General features: G+C 43.5%; 1 protein-coding gene across 1 annotated transcript; it reads left to right on the top strand.

The window, feature by feature from the left end:
- The first annotated feature begins 1,480 nt into the window (after positions 1-1,480).
- LOC136678495 (tyrosine-protein kinase receptor UFO-like) lies at positions 1,481-20,460 on the top strand. Its single transcript, XM_066656544.1, has 7 exons — positions 1,481-1,989; positions 7,447-7,654; positions 8,660-8,763; positions 9,194-9,376; positions 14,872-14,952; positions 15,580-15,695; positions 20,236-20,460. The coding sequence occupies exons 1-7, from the start codon at positions 1,914-1,916 to the stop codon at positions 20,458-20,460; spliced, it is 993 nt and encodes a 330-aa protein (XP_066512641.1). The 5' UTR covers positions 1,481-1,913.
- The last annotated feature ends 1,243 nt before the right edge of the window (positions 20,461-21,703 follow it).

Below are 21,703 nucleotides of genomic sequence, written 5' to 3'. Positions count from 1 at the left end.
ACAACTACGGACACTTTTATTGAGTCGCCAATCCACCTACCAATGTGTGTTTTTGTACTGTGGGAGGATACCGGAGCACCCGGAGGAAACCCACGCAGACACAGAAAAAACACACCAACGCCTCACAGGCAGTCACCAGGAGGAAACCCACACAGACACAGGGAAAACACACCAACTCCTCACAGGGAGTCACCAGGAGGAAACCCAGACAGACACAGAGAGAACACACCACACTCCTCACAGACAGTCACCCGGAGGAAACCCACACAGACACAGGGAAAACACACCACACTCCTCACAGACAGTCACCTGGAGGAAACCCATGCAGACACAGGGAGAACACACCACACTCCTCACAGACAGTCAACCGGAGGAAACCCACACAGACACAGGGAAAACACACCAACTCCTCACAGGCAGTCACCCGGAGGAAACCCACACAGACACAGGGAAAACACACCAACTCCTCACAGGCAGTCACCCGGAGGAAACCCACACAGACACAGGGAAAACACACCAACTCCTCACAGACAGTCACCTGGAGGAAACCCACGCAGACAAAGGGAGAACACACCACACTCCTCACAGTCACCCGGAGGAAACCCACACAGACACAGGGAGAACACACCAACTCCTCACAGACAGTCACCTGGAGGAAACCCACACAGACACAGGGAAAACACACCACACTCCTCACAGACAGTCACCCGGAGGAAACCCACGCAGACACAGGGAGAACACACCACACTCTCTGTGACTGCGACACTACCTGCTGCGCCACCATGCCGCCCCATTACAATCCACCAGTTTACAGCAAACCACTGTAATCTAACAGACCACAAAAAACACTAATACCAATCTACATCGTCTAATGGCCATAGACCTCTACTTCTATATTTTAACAGTGCCACTGTGTGTATAGTGTATGTATAGTATACGTTAATGTGTGTAAAATGTATTTTAAGCTGTGTACGTACTGTATTTATATTTTATTCTGTATTTTTTACTGTGGGAATATGCACCTGCATTTTTCACTCACCTTATTTTATTGCTATAAAATGTGAAAGTAATTGATTTGATTTGAATCAACCTATTGTTTACATGTTTTACACTGCTTCATTTCTGCAAAATCAGTGAAATTCTTAGTTAGAACTTTGCTTACCCCCTCATTCATGAACATTTGATGGATGTTAGGAGAAAGGTGTCAGGAGTAGTTCAGGTTTTCAGTAAATAAAGTGATTTAACGCAGACTTGGGGGTGGGTGGGTGATAAATTGGGAACCCCCTGTGAAGCGGCTGAGAGAGAATTGTCTTGTGTGGCCCCCCTGCCTTTCACATCCTCTGTGAGAAAAGAAGGCGACTCAGAGGGAGGAGGGAGGATAAAGGGAGGGAGGAGATGCAGAGGGAGAGGGAGGAGGGGACTAAGAGAATGGAAAAAAGTTGTGTTGAGGAATTTGAGTCTTGTTTGAAGGCGAGAGTGAGAAAGGAGAGGGGCTTTTACGTCTGCAAAACAAAAATAGTCTGTTCCGAGCTCCAGAAATAACTTTTGGATTTTAAGAAGTCGGAACCGGAACGGAATCGTCAGTGGAACCCTTTACTGTGGTCCCTTTCACATTAAAACAGGCGAAAAAAAGTGGGGGAGAAGTTAATAGAGCTGTTGTTTGTTTCCATCTCTTGAATTTATTTTGTTTTTTGAACTTTATGATGGATTTTTAAAGGCATTTTTTTGCTCGAGGCAGAGGTGTTTATTTTTCATCTAAACTTGAAAAGAAGAACTTTGAACAATTAAAACTGTTCCCACAAATCTGTTCCAACGTTCCTCCAAAACTTCAGCTGGCGTCGCGATGCTGTGAATCCTCGGGCGAACAGAGCAAGAACGAAAGCTTCTCCAGGTTCTCACAACAAACCAGAGGGATGAAGATGAAGCTCAACGTTCCACTAGTGTTCCTCTTGTTGGCGCTCGAGCTCCCCGCCGCTCACGGTGTCTCCGGTAAGTCTCGAGGCATGTTTGTTTACGTTCAGCCACAGGTGAGGAGATTCGCTTTGATTTATAACGGTAACGGTACATTTTCACGGTGGTGGTCGTTTTTCTCACTGTCCCAAAACTACCAGTGGACCTCCACATGTTCTCTGAGTTTTTATATACAGTGTTTCTTATATATATTAATTAAAGACGTACTAACATTCTGTAAATAAAAGACTTTGTCTAAAAGTCCTTGTATTTCAGATCATACTCAGATATTCCAAACATTACAATGACCTTATAGCTACACTCACTGTCTGCTCTCTCAGCTCCACTGACCAAACCGGCCACTGTCTATTTCTGTAATTATAGACTGTAGCACTGTATCTTTGTCTACACTGTTTGCTTCTTTCCCCCCTGTTCCTCAGCGCTCAGGACCCCCACAGAGCAGGTGTGATTTGGGTGGTGGATCGTTCTCAGTGCTGCAGTGACATTAATGTGGTGGGGGTGTGTTAATGTGTGTTGTGCTGGTGTAGAGTGGATCAGACACAGCAGTGCTGCTGGAGTGTTTTAAATCCTGGTGATTCTTTTAGACACACCTACTTTTGTAGGTGATCTTAGTACCGTCAGAGAGAGGAGCTCATCTACTGCTGCACAGTTTGTGTTGGTCATCCTCCAGTCCTTCATCAGTGGACAGAGGACACTGCCCACACAACACCACCACGTCAGTGTCACTGCAGCACTGGGAATGATCCACCAACCAAACAAGGAGGGTTTAAGCTTCCTTTCTAATGAAAATCACAATTCAAAATGCTTCCTATTACAGCACTAGGCTTAATGTCTCTCTGGGAAACGGTTGCATAGCGTTTAAATAAAATAAACTGAGTCTTCAGTGGAAGAATGTGGGCACTCACACAACAGACGATGCCACACTTGTGTTGGTGCTGTTTGGTGTCGCTGGCATCAGGGACTTTTACAGTTTGACTTAAATGAAGCTGATTAGCTGAGGCATGTTGGGTGTTTGTGTTTTTAAGATTTACACTGGTGCTCTGAGACTGATTTAACACCCAACTAATCGACTCAAGATGGTTAGAGGCTAGTAGTCTGTATTTAAAAAAGGAGTAATGCTTATAACAGGGGTTCAGTCAGAATTACACACAGGTGTGGCTTTTAGTTTCCATCGTGACTGAGCAGAGCCTCTAGAGGGGAACAGAGGGGGCTCGCTGCAGAGCGGCTCCGAATCCCATCTCCTGGGTCAATGTTTCCTGTTCTTCCTGGGCTCATTTTTCTCATTTCACCAGGGACGTGGAGCCTGACAGGCAGCACAGCTGGAGCAAGACAACCCCACCTCCTCCCCCCAGGAGACACTGTGTGACACTAGTAGTTAGTGATCTCCTCCAAGCATGCTGAGCTGTCATTTGATGCTGTGGTATGGCTTCGTGGACCAGAGTGGGTGTTGGTTGGTTGCTGCTGTGTGTCTGATGCATCTTAATAGACATTATAGAAGATAGGAATGCAAGCTAGAGCGCACTGATGCTGTGTGTGTGTGTGTGTGTGTGTGCGCGCGCTTTGCCATTCAGAGTAGGATGAAGGGATGAAGTGAGAGAAAGTGGTGGGCTATGAGTCAGGCTCTGTGCTTGGAGATGATGGATTGTGTGGGGAGCAGGGGGCTCTCGTAGAGTCACATCCTGAAGAATGGCATGAAAAGGCGAGGATAGGGAGGAGAAGTGAGAAATGAAAGGAGGGGAGAGAAAGAACTTAAATGTGTGAAAGAAAAGGGGGTAAAGATAAAGGCAGTGAGGGAGGGAGGGTGGAGCTGGTGTGTCGTTTTTCTTCCATTGCACTGTGTTGTCCTTGGCCTCAAAAATGTTTCAATCTTACTGAGGGCAGGATGATAGGAGGGAGTTTAGATGAAAACAAGAGAGGAGGAAGACAGTAAATACTGAAGAAAGGTGACAAAGGAGGTGCAGCATTTGGAGATACACTTCTCAAATAGTTATAAACAGATGCACAGGAAGTCTCTCTCTCTCTCTCTCTCTCTCTCTCTCTCTCTCTCTCTCATAAAATTCATCCTTCTGTCATCTGTACTGTGCCCATTTTCAGAAGACCATATCTGAGCTGAATTCTCTGTGACAGAATTTTTTTAAAAACACAAATATAATTTTCTTCAATTCCTTTAGCTGTATTTTGAAGATATATACACAACGTATTCGTCAGATCAGAATAAATGTTGTGAAGAATGAAGTGTAGAAGACTTACATTTGGCAATTCGTAACTTCAACATTAACATTAAATGTGTACTTCTTAATTTTAAAAATGTTAACTTTAAATATCATCTGATACTGTGATATAAATGAAAATGTTCAATTTAGTTTTAGCGCCTAACTTCTTTTAACTTACTTACTTTTATCCAACACAGAAACCCACTGGTTTAAATCACAGGGGTAAATTATTTTCCCATTAGCCGTATTCAGATATCCCTCTCCAGTGTGGTAATTTAATTGTTGAGTGTTGTAGCCTGCTGGCACTAGTATGTTTAAAAAACTTGGCTTTCTTTAAGTATAAATGTAGCTCAGTTTACTGTGTTTTGTGTAATCAGATTGTAGAGGGTTGTGTTAGAACTGATAATCACGTATATCATGTTGATCATAGTAAAAATTAATTTTACAAACTGAACAGGAGTAATTTATCTCTTATTTATATTTTATATAAAATGTTGCCCAAATGCACTTTTGTGACAGGAGACACTTTAATCCCCTGAAATCCACCAAAACAAAACCCATTTCTAAAGGGGACTGTTTATGTTCTGAGCCGGCCTGGCCCATTCCTCCGAGATCAGACAGACATAAAAGGAGAGGTGCCAGAGAAAGCAGGGGAGCTAAAAGCCATTGAGCGCAGAAAGGCAGAGTGTAGTTTGCCCAGCTATGACAGCAGAGTTAGTGGGCCTCAGTGTAAGGATCACCTTGGGAGTTGTTTGTGGGCTGGATTTTTGTTCTGTCTTCTCATAACTTCCCTGCATTTTTCCCTTTAGACAGACTTAAAGTTTCAGTTTGTATCATGTTCATGGTGTACGTATACAATTAAAATTGTAGTAGTGTGTATATATAAAACTAAAAAAGTGTTAATATACTAAAGAATTTAAATGCTTTAACCAATACTGACCATCGGGGTTGTCCTGCATTTTGCAGACTTGTGGAAGTGAATGTGTTGATGATGAATTGTCACTTTAAGTCAATTCAATTTAATTTACAGAATCGTTTTTACAACTGGTGTCACAAAGCAGCTTCAGCATCGTGAGCACAGCCACAATGAGAATTGCAGGAAAACCTCCCTCAGGGCAATAGGAAGAACCACTAAGGGTAATCAAGACTCAAAAAGGGAATCCCATCTTCCTCTGGGTGACACCAGAGCAAAACAAAGAGCAGCATGAATGAAGAATTTTATTCATATGAGTGGGTTGAATTCAGGTTTGAATCTGGTCAATTTCCAGCTTTTTCAGTGTGAACGATTTGGTCCAGATTGAAAAAGTCGATTGTAAAAAGAGTTTGGCTGTGGTCAATAATGTTTAGGTTTGCCACGGTTGATGTCCCAGTGCGACAGCCCAGAGGGACAAATGATCTATGCTGGGGTCAGAGTTCAGATTTGTGATGTCAAAGATCAGATGGTTGACAGGCTTGAGAAATTCCTGAGATTGAGATGTGGACCCTTGGGGCTTGTGGGAACATGTTGTTCACATCACTAACAAGTAAATCCACCATTGCAGTATAGAATCGTATGCAAATTACACGTTGGTTGATTTTCTAAGTGACACAAAATGTGAATGCATCCTGTAAAAACCGTATTGAAATTCTGTTTAAATATTGCATACTGAAACATTCTGAAAAAAGAACATTTATAATAAAAAGTGCTTCATGTATTTTGAAAAATGTAAAGTTCAGCAAATAAACAATTATTGTTCATTAAAACGCTTCTGTTTATGGGAACGTTGGCTTAATTTTACTAAGAAAATTAGCAAAACCTGTCTGTGAACAAACGTTTGTGCTTCTAATGCTAAGTGGATGAGATTGTGCTATCTGTCAGACCTTCAGAGCAGGACTTGTTATCAGGTCGATGCCACCAGAAGAATGTGAAACATTTCAGTTCTTTTGCCAAACAGAAGACAGGGGAGGACTTCATTCGAAAGTGATTCATGGTAGCTATGTTTGTGCCCTTACTAGCGTTTGACAGAGAACAGACGGCCAGAGCTGTGGCCTGTGTAGCATCATCTTATAAATCCACAGTGTGGAGGCGCCATATCTTTCCAAGTGTAACTTAAAGATGGAGCAGAGGGGAGTTGCTGTTGATTGCTAAGCTGTTTACAGTGGTTAGTGTAAAGTGATTAGCAGAGATTAGCCCTGCTCTAAGCTCACTTCTGTGTTTGGCAGGCCTCAGTGATTAAATAGCAAGATAACATTGTTGTCTGTAGTTATCTTCGCTGTAATGACACTTAACAATTCTTTTTTATTTTTAATTAACATTTCCAATACTCACATTCTTTTGTCACAATCAAGAATAAGGTTCTCTAACAGGCAGATGATAAGTTTAATTAAGAAACAAACAAAATGCTTCTTTGAATGATGACAACTGCGATAGCAGGATTATTATTGTAGCAGAGTTTCTGTGTTACAGAGAATTAATATACATATTTATAGTCACACTGAATTAAAATAACACATTTTTACCTCATGAAACCTTGTTTCTAAGCATTTCTAAGTTAGCTAGCTTGCTAGTAGCTTTGAAACATATCCAGTTCATCCAAGTAGAAAATAGTATGATAAGTTATGAAACAATGGCCAGCACTGTGGTGTCACAGTCACACAGCTACAGGGGCCTGGAGGTTGTGGGTTCGATTCCCGCTCCGGGTGACTGTCTGTGAGGAGTGTGGTGTGTTCTCTCTGTGTCTGTGTGGGTTTCCTCCGGGTGACTGTCTGTGAGGAGTGTGGTGTGTTCTCTCTGTGTCTGTGTGGGTTTCCTCCGGGTGCTTCAGTTTCCTGCCACAGTCCAAAAACACACGTTGGTAGGTGGATTGGCGACTCAAAAGTGTCCGTAGGTGTGAGTGTGTGTGTGTTGCCCTGTGAAGGACTGGCGCCCCCTCCAGGGTATGTTCCTGCCTTGCACCCAATGATTCCAGGTAGGCTCTGGACACACCTGGAACTGGATAAGGGTTACAGATAATGAATGAATGAATGTTGTAAAACACAGAATGCATTCAATATTTAAAACAAACTAAAAAAAATATATATTTAAAAAACATTTTCTTTTTACTTCTTTACAGATTTTAGTGTATAAACTAGTAATTGTAAGTAAGAAAATCTACCGGATTGGTTTTATTGTGCTGGTCGCGTGGTCATTAATGAAGAAATATACAATACAACATCAAAGCAGAAATATAAGTTTGCAGATTAACATGGCTGCACAGCTAACGGATTCTCTATGCCTCCTCAGGGTTGCATTTTGTTCAGAGTCCGGGGAATGTGACATCGTCCCTGGGGAAGCCGGTGGATGTGCAATGTGTACTTCAGGGTGATGGAGGGGACGAGGGTCCACCAGACATTGTGTGGCTTCAAGATGACAAGCCGCTGGAGTTTGCAGACACCAACCAGGTCCAGCTTCCCTACTCTGACGATTCATGGCTTGTCATCAGCACACTGCGGTAAAATATCCACTTACTTTAATGTCTGTCTGTCTGTTCATCTGTCTGTCTGTCTGTCTGTCTATCCGTCTGTCCATTTGTCTGTCTGTCTGGCAGTTCTCTCCAGTAGTTAGTTCTCCTCCAATGGAGGCTGAACAATAGTAACTGCTGCCTTGGAGACAGGAGAAGTGTCTCTTCTTCTTTTCAAACTAAGCCTAGCACAGTGTTCATTGGAATGCTCAACACGCTTGCAGGAGGACAATAACTATCCAGTATCAATTCTTAAGAAGCTAACTACTAACATAGACCTACTCTTTATTGGCAAAATGCCATATTATATTCTTATGGAAATCCCCAAGACCTCCTTTAATCTCACTATGGCTCCAAGATGTGTATTTTTTTAATTGGAGAAAATAAGGTTTTTTGAGAAGTAATGCTACTCAAAATGGCACCTCCTGACATGAAAACTCCTTTCTTTCTTATTTTTGCTCTCTCCAAGTTTTGCAGGTTTGGCTACTATTTGATCTATTTATTCAATTTATTGCTCACTTCATTTGTGTCTTTCTGATGGGTGTGAGGGGAATAGGGGAAAAGTTTGAGGGAAATAGCTACTTAAACATCTACAAAAGCTTATTCCCACAAGTCTCAGCCGTCCTAACTCTTTCTATGGAGGTACTGGATAAAGCAGCACTTACATTCTTCCATATTTATATTATTTGATGTTAATATTAAAAAATGTTTTATTTCAGATGTTGAAAAGCTGCTCCGTGTCATGTGGCCTCATGAACAATGACCTATAAAGACGTGCTACCATTTCTAGGTGTATTTTATTTGTTGATGACCCCATTAAAAGTCCAGTTGCCTTAATTCCTGATTCATTTTCTCATATTCACTCACACAAGAGAGGAAGGCTTTAAAATAGCTTTTGACCCCTTCTCTAATGTGACTGACTGCTTAATCTAACTGTAATCCTAATTCTGAGCTATGAATCGGCCGATTTGGGCTAATCCCCTTCTCTGTGTGCAGGATTGAAGAGGTCCAGCTGTCGGACATGGGCTCCTACCGTTGTGCAGTTGACATGTGGACTGAGGAGACCTTGCTGTCCTTTGAGGGTCACATTCAGTTAGAGGGTAATTCTTATTTGTTTCTTGGTGGGACTCATGTTTTAAACATATGTGCTTAAGCTGCAAATGGTGAAGGCATTCAGTCACTTTTCCATGTATCAGAACCAACTTCTCTAGGCTCTTTGTTATTGTACATCCATGGAAAATTGAGTTTTTATATGATATAATTTTGCATTAAATTCTCAAGGTGTATATCTGGATGTAGATGATTCCATTTCATGCAAAACATCTACATAAAAAATGTAAACTCAATGGTTACAGTGTCAACATTTCATAGCAACCTGACCAACAGATATGTTCAAAAATCCTTGCTGTAACATTTACATAGTCGCATGAACAGTAGCATCAAAGAAGTATGTTCTGTCATTTGAGTATGACCATCTGAAATGTAACCCATGGCTGATTTAATTCATCCTTTACTCTTTGTCTCTTTCAGGTCTCCCTCATTTCTCAGTGGAGCCTGGCCCCATGTCTGTAGTGGCTAATGAAGGTCTGAGTCTGCATTGTGTTGCCCATGGCCCACCAGAGCCTGTGAAGGTCATTTGGCTTCAGGATGGAGCCCCTCTCAACAGCCTGACAGACCCTGTGGCCCTGTCTCCATCAACCTTCAACATCACAGGTATGTTCATTCAGAATTCAGTAGACGGCAAGGTTAATGTCCTGAACAGTACATTTACACAGTTACTACTTAGGCACATTTATTTCCAGAGCAATTGGTGTTGATGTGTTGGTTATTGTGATTCTGAAAGTCAAAACAGTGGCTAGAAAACATCAACTGAAAACAATAAGCCCTTCTTATACAGCAGAGCATTTCTGGTCAGTCCTGTTTTATATTGAATTACAGCTGAAAAATATTTCCACTTTCACCTCCAGTTGAATCTCCGTCCTGTAGCATTTAGAGTTTCAGCAGTGTTTATGACGTCATTTTAAACAAATAGTTGAACTCCTGGTTACCTTCCACAAAAATGTGATATCATTTAAAAAATTAAAGAATTCAGCCGACACACAGTTAAATTAAAACAAAATCAGAAAAAAAACAGACAACGATGATTAAATGTGCTAAGAAATGTTGACAATGACTGAAAATAGGGGTTTTAAATATGGTAATAAAATGAAGTCTATGACTATTTTGGTGTTTACTTCAGAAGCGTTTACAAACATTTGATTTAATTCTTTTTTTTTTCATGTTTTTGGCTTTTTCAGTAACTACAGTAACCATATTCTCAACCGGTCGAAGAGTTTAATAACTTTAATGCACAAGTTTCTTTTCCCACAAAGAGTTCAAAGAGCTGAGATCTGCAGCAGTAAGATGTTTTTTGGAGAAGGAACTTCAGCTTTTGAATAGACAGTGGTTTTCGATTCTGCTGAAGTGATGGTAACCAGTCTGGTTACTTTTTGTATGAAATTAACAGCTCATCCTTTGTCTGTTTTGTTTCGTAACCCTTAAATAACTTTAATTTAAAGAAAAAAAAAAATTTCCTGTAGTTAACACCTAGTAACATATTATCACTGTACAGAGAACCCTTAAACATAATTCAGCATTTTCTAATATTTATTTTTATACATTTTTCTTTACACTGTGTGAGATGTTCATGTTAACCATTTAAACATCTATATTTATTGGAGAACAACGATACACACTCACACACACACACACACATGCGCACACACACACACACATGCGCACACACTCACACTCACACACACACACATACACACACACACACGCGCGCACACGCACACACACACGCACACGCACGCACGCGCGCACACACACACGCACACTTACACACATACACACACACACAAACACACACATGCACACTTACACACACACACACACGCACACTTACACACACACGCACACACACACACACACACACACACACACACATACACACACACGCACATAAACACACACGCACACTTACACACACACACACACACGCACACGCACACACACATACACACACACACACACACACGCACACACACACACACACACACACACACACACACACAGAGGTTTATGGAGTCTGTGTGCAATACTAATATATCCCATATTCATATCAACTGGTGTTGGAAAAAACATGTCTCTGTTTCTTGTGTAATTTAATTTTGTTTGATATACAGCACTATGAAAAAGTCTGAGGCCCCTTTTGTTTATTTATTTCCAGTCAAATAGACCTCATCCATTTCATAAAGGTCTTCGCCTTTATATTTCCTCTTTTGCTCTTTTCTGGTGATTTCCATTCTTTCTAAAGATAATCTGCTGGGATATATTTCATATGAAGTTGCTTCTCACGATCCGAATAATCCTCAGCACAACACGTAAATCTGTGAATGTGGGAGAAGTTTCAAAGACAGGAGCATTTTGGTTGTTTCTTTTCTCTTGTAAACCCTGGAGATTTGTGGCCTGAAAATGTACACACACACCTTCTTTCTTCAGTCTGGCTGTATTCCAGGTCAGATCTGTCCAATAAGAAGCTGTGCTTTGCTCTGGTGGCTGATGAAAGAGCAGCAGTGCGGAGGGAGGGAGGGAGGGAGAGAGCGAGGGATTGGAGGAAGGTTGGGAGAGGAAGAAAGAGAAAAGAGAAAAGCTTTTGAACACTTGCCATGCCACACTGACAGATATGGCCTCTGTTGTAGTTCCAGCTACACAGTCCTGCAGCTCTGAGGAGTGAGTCACAGAGAGAGAGAGAGAGAGAGGGGGAAGGAGGGAGAGATGGACAGAGAGGGGCTAAAGGAAAAAGGGGCCAGTGGCTCTGAATCATCAAGGATGGTTGACCATCAATGTGTGCACTCACAGACTTGGAATGAACCCACTAACGCCAACTGCCTCATGAATTAGAAGCCGTCTGATGACTCCTCTCTTAGACCACAGACTCCTGCTTTTATTTCACCCTCCACTTATTATACGTCTTTAAAAAGGCATCAGTCGATGCTGAAACCACTCCCGACTCCTCCACAGACAATGTGCAGGTGTTTCAGAGACCGCCGTAAAGGGTAATGCACAACAGGGCAGAGTTTATAAACTCACTGGACCCCTATATAAGCCTGTCACACCCTCAGATAAACACTGACTCCACTCCACAGTGTCTGCCATGAAGGCTGCTTTAGTCGACATGCTTTTAAATAAAGTTCATCCAATTGTTTTTGGGAGGAATTTGTGTACCCAGCTGTTCTGCTCAGGGAAATAATTATTTTTGTTAAATAGCAATATTTTAAGTGTCACATATAATGGTAATACATTCTCCTGCTCTTTTGTCATTTAATGGTAACTGTTGTGTAGTATTAAACATTCATTCATTCATTCATTCATTATCTGTAACCACTTATTCAGTTCAGGGTCGCGGTGGGTCCACAGCCTATCTAGAATCAGTGGGCGCAACACACCCTGGAGGGGGCGCCAGTCCTTCACAGGGCAATAGATTCACTCACATTCATACCTAGGGACACTTTTGAGTCCAATCAACCTACCAAGGTGTGTAGGAGCACCCGGAGGAAACCCACGCAGACACAGGGAGAAAACACCATACTCCTCACAGACAGTCACCCGAAGGAAACCCACGCAGACACAGGGAGAACACACCATACTCCTCACAGACAGTCACCCGAAGGAAACCCACGCAGACACAGGGAGAACACACCACACTTCTCACAGACAGTCACCCGGAGGAAACCCACGCAGACACAGGGAGAACACACCACACTCCTCACAGGCAGTCACCCGGAGGAAACCCACACAGACACAGGGAGAACACACCACACTCCTCACAGACAGTCACCCGGAGGAAACCCACGCAGACACAGGGAGAACACACCACACATCTCACAGACAGTCACCCGGAGGAAACCCACGCAGACACAGGGCGAACACACCACACTCCTCACAGACAGTCACCCGGAGGAAACCCACACAGACACAGGGAGAACACACCACACATCTCACAGACAGTCACCCGGAGGAAACCCACACAGACACAGGGAGAACACACCACACATCTCACAGACAGTCACCCGGAGGAAACCCACGCAGACACAGGGTGAACGCACCATACTCCTCACAGACAGTCACCCGGAGGAAACCCACGCAGACACAGGGAGAACACACCATACTCCTCACAGACAGTCACCCGGAGGAAACCCACGCAGACACAGGGAGAACACACCACACTTCTCACAGACAGTCACCCGGAGGAAACCCACGCAGACACAGGGAGAACACACCATACTCCTCACAGACAGTCACCCGGAGGAAACCCACGCAGACACAGGGAGAACACACCACACTCCTCACAGGCAGTCACCCGGAGGAAACCCACGCAGACACAGGGAGAACACACCACACATCTCACAGACAGTCACCCGGAGGAAACCCACGCAGACACAGGGAGAACACACCACACTCCTCACAGACAGTCACCCGGAGGAAACCCACGCAGACACAGGGAGAACACACCATACTCCTCACAGGCAGTCACCCGGAGGAAACCCACGCAGACACAGGGAGAACACACCACACATCTCACAGACAGTCACCCGGAGGAAACCCACGCAGACACAGGGAGAACACACCACACTCCTCACAGACAGTCACCCGGAGGAAACCCACGCAGACACAGGGTGAACACACCATACTCCTCACAGACAGTCACCCGGAGGAAACCCACGCAGACACAGGGAGAACACACCACACTCCTCACAGACAGTCACCCGGAGGAAACCCACACAGACACAGAGAACACACCACACTCTTCACAGACAGTCACCCGGAGGAAACCCACGCAGACACAGGGAGAACACACCACACTCCTCACAGACAGTCACCCGGAGGAAACCCACACAGACACAGGGAGAACACACCACACTCCTCACAGACAGTCACCCGGAGGAAACCCACGCAGACACAGGGAGAACACACCACACTCCTCACAGACAGTCACCCGGAGGAAACCCACGCAGACACAGAGAGAACACACCACACTCCTCACAGACAGTCACCCGGAGTGGGACTTGAACCCATAACCTCCGGATCACTGGAGCTGTGTGACCGCGACACTACCTGCTGCAGAACCGTGCTGAAAATTAAGTATTAATACACTACATCCTTACACCTAAATCCCCATTTTTAAAACATCTAAACCTAAACTAACAAATCCATCACATGCACATAAACTTGTTTATTGCTAAATTATCTTCCCATGTTTCTGTTTATGAAACTCAACATGGAGAAGGAATTTAGCTTTTAGGGAAGGAAACAAATGAGATTGCTTTGTAAATGTGCATGAGACATTTTTCTGAACATTGCACAGACACATACAGAACATACACACACACACACACACACTTCTGTCCATCTGATCTTGTAACCCCTGATCTGACCCTTGGTTTGGCCGTTACACAATGAAGGCTTAGTGTTAGTTAATGCTGCTCCTTGACCATGAGCTCTTCACAATGTGTGAAGAATGCAGTATGTGTGTGACTCAGTTCTGTGAATGTCAGGGTGTGTGTGTGTGTGTGTGTGTGTGTGTGTGCTCCTCAATATTGGGCCCCCTGAGTAAAGCAGAAGTAATTTTGTCATTCAGCTCTTTTTAACCCTAAGGTTTTTGACAGTGGAGGGAGAACTCTGCTTCATTTCTCTTCAAACATTGAATCACCTGACCACAAACACACACACACACACACACACACACCCTTAACTTTCACTGGAAGTCATTGCAAAAATTATTGTATTCCCAGTAAATGTCTAATGGTCCATTCATCATGAAGTTTTCACACACTCTGAAGGACAGCAGCTGCTGTAGTGAACTAAAAATCGACCTCTGTGGAGATACTTGTTTTTAATTGGACAGCGATGATATAAACAAAGATTGTGATCATTTTATTATCTCAGATTTGTGGACCTCAATGAGACAATGTGCAGTTTTCAGTCTCTGAGTTTATATTTACCAGGAAAACTTGGAGCCTAAACAAAAGTATGGTAATGTTATTCTTAGAATCTGTTCTGAATTCTTCCAGAGAGAATCGCGATCTTCGAGTGGATTGTTTTTTCCTGTCCCTAACCCTCTGACCCTCTCACAGCTGTTTGATGTCTCTCTTCTCTTTCTCCAGGACTGAACAGAACCAGCTCCTTCTCCTGCGAGGCTCACAACCGCAAAGGTGTAGCAACGTCCAGCTCCGGACTCGTCACTGGTGAGTGTTTTCTGAAGTTGTGGTAAATACGCTGAGCTCAACGGCTGAGCTGCTTCCACATCTGCTTTCTGGTTCTCATCTGTGTTTAGACCAAATGTCCATCAAAGGTAACTGACTGACAATGAACTGCCAGCTGGCAACTTCATCACTGAGATATTGGCTACGGTACAGATGCACTTTGTAGGCTTTCAGTTATAAGCTGTAGCAAATCTGAAGCTGGAGTTTATCAGCCTCCCTCATCCACCTCCTGGGACAACAACAATAACACAACTGAGCAGTTATAGATGGGGTAAATAAATCTCAAAACCTCAACATTCATCCTTCTGTCCACACATTCGCACCTGCATTTCTTCTGAAAGCATCAGGGGATGCTGTAAAATCATCAACTGTCCTGAGGTCAGGTCCTGATGTTGGATGATTAGTTCTGCATCAGAAACACTGCTCTAAATTCTCAGAAGTATTGGTTGGAGCTCCTTCATTACAGAGAACACAGCTCCACAGCTCAGTGCCATGGGATTTTTACACCCTGCTGACCCACAGCTTCAATCCATGTGCAGCTGCTCTAGAGTGCCTATATACAGTATGTATATATTATTTCTCTCTCTCTCTCTCTCTCTCTCTGTCTAGTCCTCCCGGCTCAGCCAAAGGATGTTAAAGCTGTAGAGGTCACAAACTCCAGCATCCATCTTTCCTGGGTTCCTGGTTTTGCAGGAATCTACCCCATCACCGTCTGCACAGTTCAGGTATGAGTCCTGCTGCTTTTCACTAGGGTAAAGATCCACTAACTGCTTCTCTAAGTATTAAGAATTCACATATTTGCAGATGATAAATTAGGAAAAAACACAAAATGCATTTTGCTGTGTGAACTCCTGTGTTGACAGGATTAAGAAATTGGGGAAAATGGAGATATTTGTGGTTTATATTTTGGCAGAGTGATGATATAATGTTCAGTTTCCTAAGTGCTTAATGACACACTACAAGTGCAAACAGCGAGGCTGAACCTGTTGTGATGCATTACTCCAGTTATTACACAAAGTATTTTGCTAGTTACAACATGATTAAATGTAATGTTATAACTTTTGCTGCTGTAATTTGTCAGAGACAGTGTCTGATTGTGGTAACATCAGTGTTGGTGTCTTTACAGAAAATGGCAGATTTAAATGTAAATTTCTGTAAAGATTTAGTTTGTGGCGTTTGTCTGGGTCTGTTTATCGTGAAAGGTTCACACAGTGTAAAAAATAGATGCATCAATTTCTTTGGGCTGTGATGAGATGTGTACGTGTGTGTGTGTGTGTGGAATTTGGGTGTGTAACTCAGAAAACTGTTGAGTGTCCTGATGCTAGAAGTTCTTGTGCGACCAGTTTGTAACAGCAAAGAGAATAAAAGCTAAATCCTCTCTCTGTGTGGAGATATTTCAGTGGATCAGGTTTCACTCTGAGGCCCTGATTCTACCCTCACTGAGCGAGAGAGTGCGGAGCGCAGTTGAGCACCACCCCGGTGCGTCTGCTTCTAATAAAAGCACCCTCTCTCGCCCCTCTTACGTCCCTCTTTCGCCCCTTTTCTGCGCCCCTCTCCTGCCCCACCCTGGAGCCGCTCTTCGTTCTTCTGAGATGGAGGCCCAGTAGGTCAGTACAGGAGGAGGAGCACAAATCTCAGTCGCCTTCAGTGCAGAAAACTTGAAAATTAAAAAAATTAAAAATGCTGGCGTACTTTTGAGAACAACATGCAACTGCAGCAGTTTCTCTCTGAGGCTGCACTGTTGCTGAAATGCAGAGTCATGTAGCAGAAATTCTGTTTACTGGTACTTGTCGTAGGTTTTGCAGCTGGGTTGTTTCTGCCTAATGCGCATTGGGCTTTATGTAAGGGAGTTATAAATGTAAAAGTTAAAATCTGTGAGCAAAAGTAAATAGAATTGCACTGAAGGAAATGTCGATAGAAAGAATGAGATTAATTAAAAATGACAATAAAAGAAAAAAAAAGGTAGTGAAAAGCTGTGAGAAGGAAGGAAGGAAGAAAGAAGAATAGGGAACAAAACATATCCCTAGCAGAACTAGAAACACTGGACACAATATGCTAGGATTATTATTATGAAAAAAAGAAGGTACTTCAGCAAGGAAACTGTATAGGGCTGGATTCAAGCTACTGACTCAGAGCTCTAAAATTATTCATCAGTAAACAGAGCGCAGGGTTTTTCCAGATGCAGAAGAACCAAATTGAGTTAAGCAGGTGTCTGAGGCAGCAATGTGGAGATAAAGTGGGGCCTTTTTTGGAGGGGTTTCTGACAGCGGGAGTGAGACAGGGCCGAGGAATGAGCCGACCGTGTGAGTAAGAGTCCACTTGTTTACCGAGCTGACTCACAACCGCAGATCCGTGACTCACAAGTAACTGTCCCTTCGCTCGCGTGGATACGCAGCCTCCAGCTCTCGCGCCTTAACCCTGTCCTTCCTGTCCTTCGGGGAGAACAGCTTCTCTTTACCACAGAACTCTGACTCAACACCATTCACATACCACCGTGCTCACCCATTCACACAAACAACACCCATTCATCCACCGCCTCACGGGCTACAACTGCTGTTATTGTCCTCTCAGGTTTCAGTGGAGGCGCTCGGACGAGGGGCCGGTGTTCTGCAGTTGTGTCACTGTTCAGGATGGAAGTTTAAGGGCACAACTGTAGAGTTCTTTTCTACATGTTATAAATGGTTATTAATTTGGTTATTAATTCCTCTTGTCATTTATTTCAAAAAATATTTTGGAAACATGTTGAATGAAATCTGTCACTGCTGTCCTTTTATGCATGTGTTAGAACTGAGTATTAATAACAACCTAGTAGGTAACCAGTCATAAACAGTATTCAACAATTTCTAAACTCTTTGTAAAAATAGTCTTATTCTAAAGTTTAACCTGCCCAAGGACTGCAGATGAAAATGAGATATTTGGCAAAATCTGGCACGTTTACTTTATGTTCTAATGACGATGAATAATGTGTGTTGTCAATGTCAAAAGTTCTTAAAATCACAAAGCACAATTTTTGAAGATTCCTACTAGTCTCTCTCTCTCTCTCTCTCTCTCTCTCACTCTTTCTCCTTCTAAATCTCTCTCTCTCTCTCTTTCTCCTTCTAAATCTCTCTCTCTCTCTCTCTCTCTCTCTCTCCTCTCTCACTCTTTCTCCCTCTAAATCTCTCTCTCTCTCCCTCTCTCACCCTTTCTCCCTCTAAATCTCTCTCTCTCTCTCTCTCTCTCTCTCTCTCTCTCTCTCCCTCTCTCACTCTCTCACTCTTTCTCCCTCTAAATCTCTCTCTCTCTCTCTCTCCCTCTCTCACTCTTTCTCCCTCTAAATCTCTCTCTCTCTCTCTCTCTCTCTCTCTCTCTCTCTCTCTCTCCCTCTCTCACTCTTTCTCCCTCTAAATCTCTCTCTCTCCCTCTCTCACTCTTTCTCCCTCTAAATCTCTCTCTCTCTCCCTCTCTCACTCTTTCTCCCTCTAAATCTCTCTCTCTCTCCCTCTCTCACCCTTTCTCCCTCTAAATCTCTCTCTCTCTCTCTCTCTCTCTCTCTCTCTCTCTCTCTCTCTCTCTCTCTCTCTCCCTCTCTCACTCTTTCTCCCTCTAAATCTCTCTCTCTCTCCCTCTCTCACTCTTTCTCCCTCTAAATCTCTCTCTCTCTCTCCCTCTCTCGCCCTTTCTCCCTCTAAATCTCTCTCTCTCTCTCTCTCTCTCTCACTCTTTCTCCTTCTAAATCTCTCTCTCTCTCTCTCCCTCTCTCACTCTCTCTCTCTCTCTCTCTCTCTCTCTCTCTCTCTCTGCAGTAGCTCTCATTATTGTCTTCACCACACAGCCGAGAACAATTTGGGGTAGTACGTCCTCTTCATGTGGTTAAAGATCTGAGTGTTTGGGCAGGCGTTCAGTGTTTTGATGCTGTTTATTGCACAGGCTTTGCAAAGACAGCACGTTCCTGTCTCCCTGCTGCTTTCTTGCTGATGTGAATGGTTTTCATGTGTCCTGCTGGGTCCAGATTGTGTCTTGCGCTGCAAACGAATGCTAATGACCTCCGTCAATAAGAGTACAGTGTGGGCTCTTTAGGCGCTCTTTAGGGACCTCAAGGCATTGTGTGTGTTTATTGAGCAAAAATGGAAAAAAACAAAGATCAGATCAGGGTCCAGATGTGTTAATTTTCACAGCGAGGTCATAGAGAAGAGGCAGAAATGGAAAGAGGAAGTGGAAGGTGCTACTTCTTCTTTGTTTTAGAATGAAAGCGAATAGACAGAAGTGTTGGCAGTCATCAGGTTATTCTTGTGGTTGTTGATCAGAGGCTCAGTTATCATCATTTTGCCAAATCTTACCAAGAAACTAAATAAGCACCATTAGAAGTCAGTCTCCCAAAACTACACTGTACCTAGTATCCCTGATTTCTTCAAACACTTCTAGGTCCTCGCAGTGTTGATGGAATTCAGTCACAGCGCCAATAACACAGTGGACCGACCCTGTGGTTTGTCACAAACTCATCTCACCATAAACGCTCACTCTGCACCCTGCACTTTATTTACTTAATTACCCCAAACCTATTAAGACCTCAGTCACACACTGACACACCAACGACTGTTCTCCAGACTAACCTTGAGTTTCCACTGCTCACACTGCATTTGAAATTCATATTTCTGCCTTTGTGTCAATAGTAAAATAAACATCACATAATATGTATGTTTTGTACTTTGTTAAGTTTAGTTTGAATATTTACTACTGGGAGAAACTATGACTATGAAGGTTTTCACTTTATAGCTGGGTTTAAGTGATTGACATTTAAGCAGATTGTGATTTGACCTGTGATCATAGCTTAAGACTAAGTCTTATTCCCTGTGAACCCTGTAACTTACGGCTGCACTCAGCTCAGCTGTAGATATATGCTCATAAACATGTAAACATCAGGAACGGTGAAGGTAGGCTAGTGTCCAGAGATGGGTTCTTTATAATTGTACTGGAGATCTGGAAGTTTTTACAGGAGAGATCAAGGATTCCTGTGGGTGCCTCATAGCTTCAGAAAAAATAAAACTGTTAATTTAACCACAGCAAGACAGTTATTCAAGAGACTAAACATATATAATCCCTGTAAAATACAGTACCAGTCAAATGTTTGGATACGCCCACTCAGGGAGGGTTTCCTTTGTTTTGGGCTATTTTCCACATATTGTCATCACACATTTCTAAGTCCTTCGGAAAGACAGCTGTCTCTTTTAAAGCTAACGTCTAATCAAAGATTTCAAACTAAAATGATTTATTCCCGGTCTCTAGGTCCGTCCGTCAGGAGAGGACTCCGTCTTGAATCCAGATCACATGATCCACAACCAGAACGTTAATGTCCCACCTGCCGCTCACCTGATCCCTGACCTGGAGCCCTTCAGCCAATACGAAGTGAGAGTGGCCTGCCGGAGCAGTGAGGGCATTTCTGATTGGACGCCGTGGGAGTCCATCAGTACCAGTGAAGGAGGTAAAAACCCATCCATCCATTATCTGTAACCACTTATCCAATTTAGGGTTGCGGGGGGTCCAGAGCCTACCTGGAATCATTGGGCGCAAGGCGGGAATACACCCTGGAGGGGGCGCCAGTCCTTCACAGGGCAACACAGACACATTCACTCACACCTACGGACACTTTCGAGTCGCCAATCCACCTGCAACGTGTGTTTTTGGACTGTGGGAGGAAACCGGAGCACCCAGAGGAAACCCACGCGGACACGGGGAGAACACACCAACTCCTCACAGACAGTCACCCGGAGCGGGAATCGAACCCACAACCTCCAGGCCCCTGAGGACAACCTCCTAAAAACCCCTTTAGTACAAAACAAACCTGCACACCAAATTTGTTAAATCAACTCACAACTAGTGTTAACACTGAGAGCGTTAAATTGTTACACTAACAGTGTTGATTTAACACTGGAGAATTTGGTGTGTAAAGTCGAGCCGAGATCAGAGGGGAAACAAAGGTCTTTGTTGTTGAACTCTTTGCCTTCTTGCTGTCTTTTCTTTATGTTGTAACTAGAGTCCATGACCTCATGATCTCACCACTTAGCAGTTTTCCAAAAAAAAAAAAGCTTTGTTAAGTAACAGAACAAAGATGCTGAGATCAAAATAGATCATGATTGCTGACACACATGGAGAGAGAGCGCATACTTCCACTACTTGCACACTTCTAGCCTACTCTTGGTATTGAGCGGTGTAACCTTAGGCTTGTGCAGCTGCAGGCGTCTCACGACATTCAGGCGTTTTTTACACTCTATACACATTAATGTGTAAATATGGAGCCCACCAACCCACACACTGTGAAACAAGATGCCCCAGTCAGTTTTCTGTGTGCTGCCTGAGTCTGAAAGCATGGGACATACGAGTAGTTCTGCCCCACTTCTGACTTCAAGTGAAGAAACTTTAGAATTGCCCCGCCCTTTCTTCAGAGTCTGTCCAATCACAGCACGGAACCTGTGTTTATATGAGTCTTCAAAGATGAGGTGAAACGAACACAACCAACGCTGAGAAATAAGAACACTGAGTAAATGGGAGCGGAGAAGAAAGAGAACCAAGCAAAAAAAACATTAAAATCAGAGCTCCTCACTGCTGTGCGCTCGGGGTCGGGGTGAACCATGAGCGGCTCATTATCATTTAAAGGTACAGGTGCTGAAAGCGGGCGTTCTGAACAGGGCTGTTGAGACGGGCGGAGAACCCTGCTGTGGGTCTTGTGGAGTTATGACCAAAGCAGGTCACAGAT

The sequence above is a fragment of the Hoplias malabaricus genome, chromosome Y, assembly GCF_029633855.1.
Source record: "Hoplias malabaricus isolate fHopMal1 chromosome Y, fHopMal1.hap1, whole genome shotgun sequence".
Taxonomy (NCBI): domain Eukaryota; kingdom Metazoa; phylum Chordata; class Actinopteri; order Characiformes; family Erythrinidae; genus Hoplias; species Hoplias malabaricus.
This window is presented reverse-complemented; position numbering and strand designations above follow the sequence as displayed.

Coding starts and splice junctions, on each gene's coding strand:
- LOC136678495 (XM_066656544.1), top strand. CDS start 1,914: ATGAAGATGAAGCTCAACGTTCCACTAGTGTTCCTCTTGTTGGCGCTC. Junction 1,990..7,446: donor CGCCGCTCACGGTGTCTCCG/GTAAGTCTCGAG, acceptor ATGCCTCCTCAG/GGTTGCATTTTGTTCAGAGT. Junction 9,377..14,871: donor ATCAACCTTCAACATCACAG/GTATGTTCATTC, acceptor CTCTTTCTCCAG/GACTGAACAGAACCAGCTCC.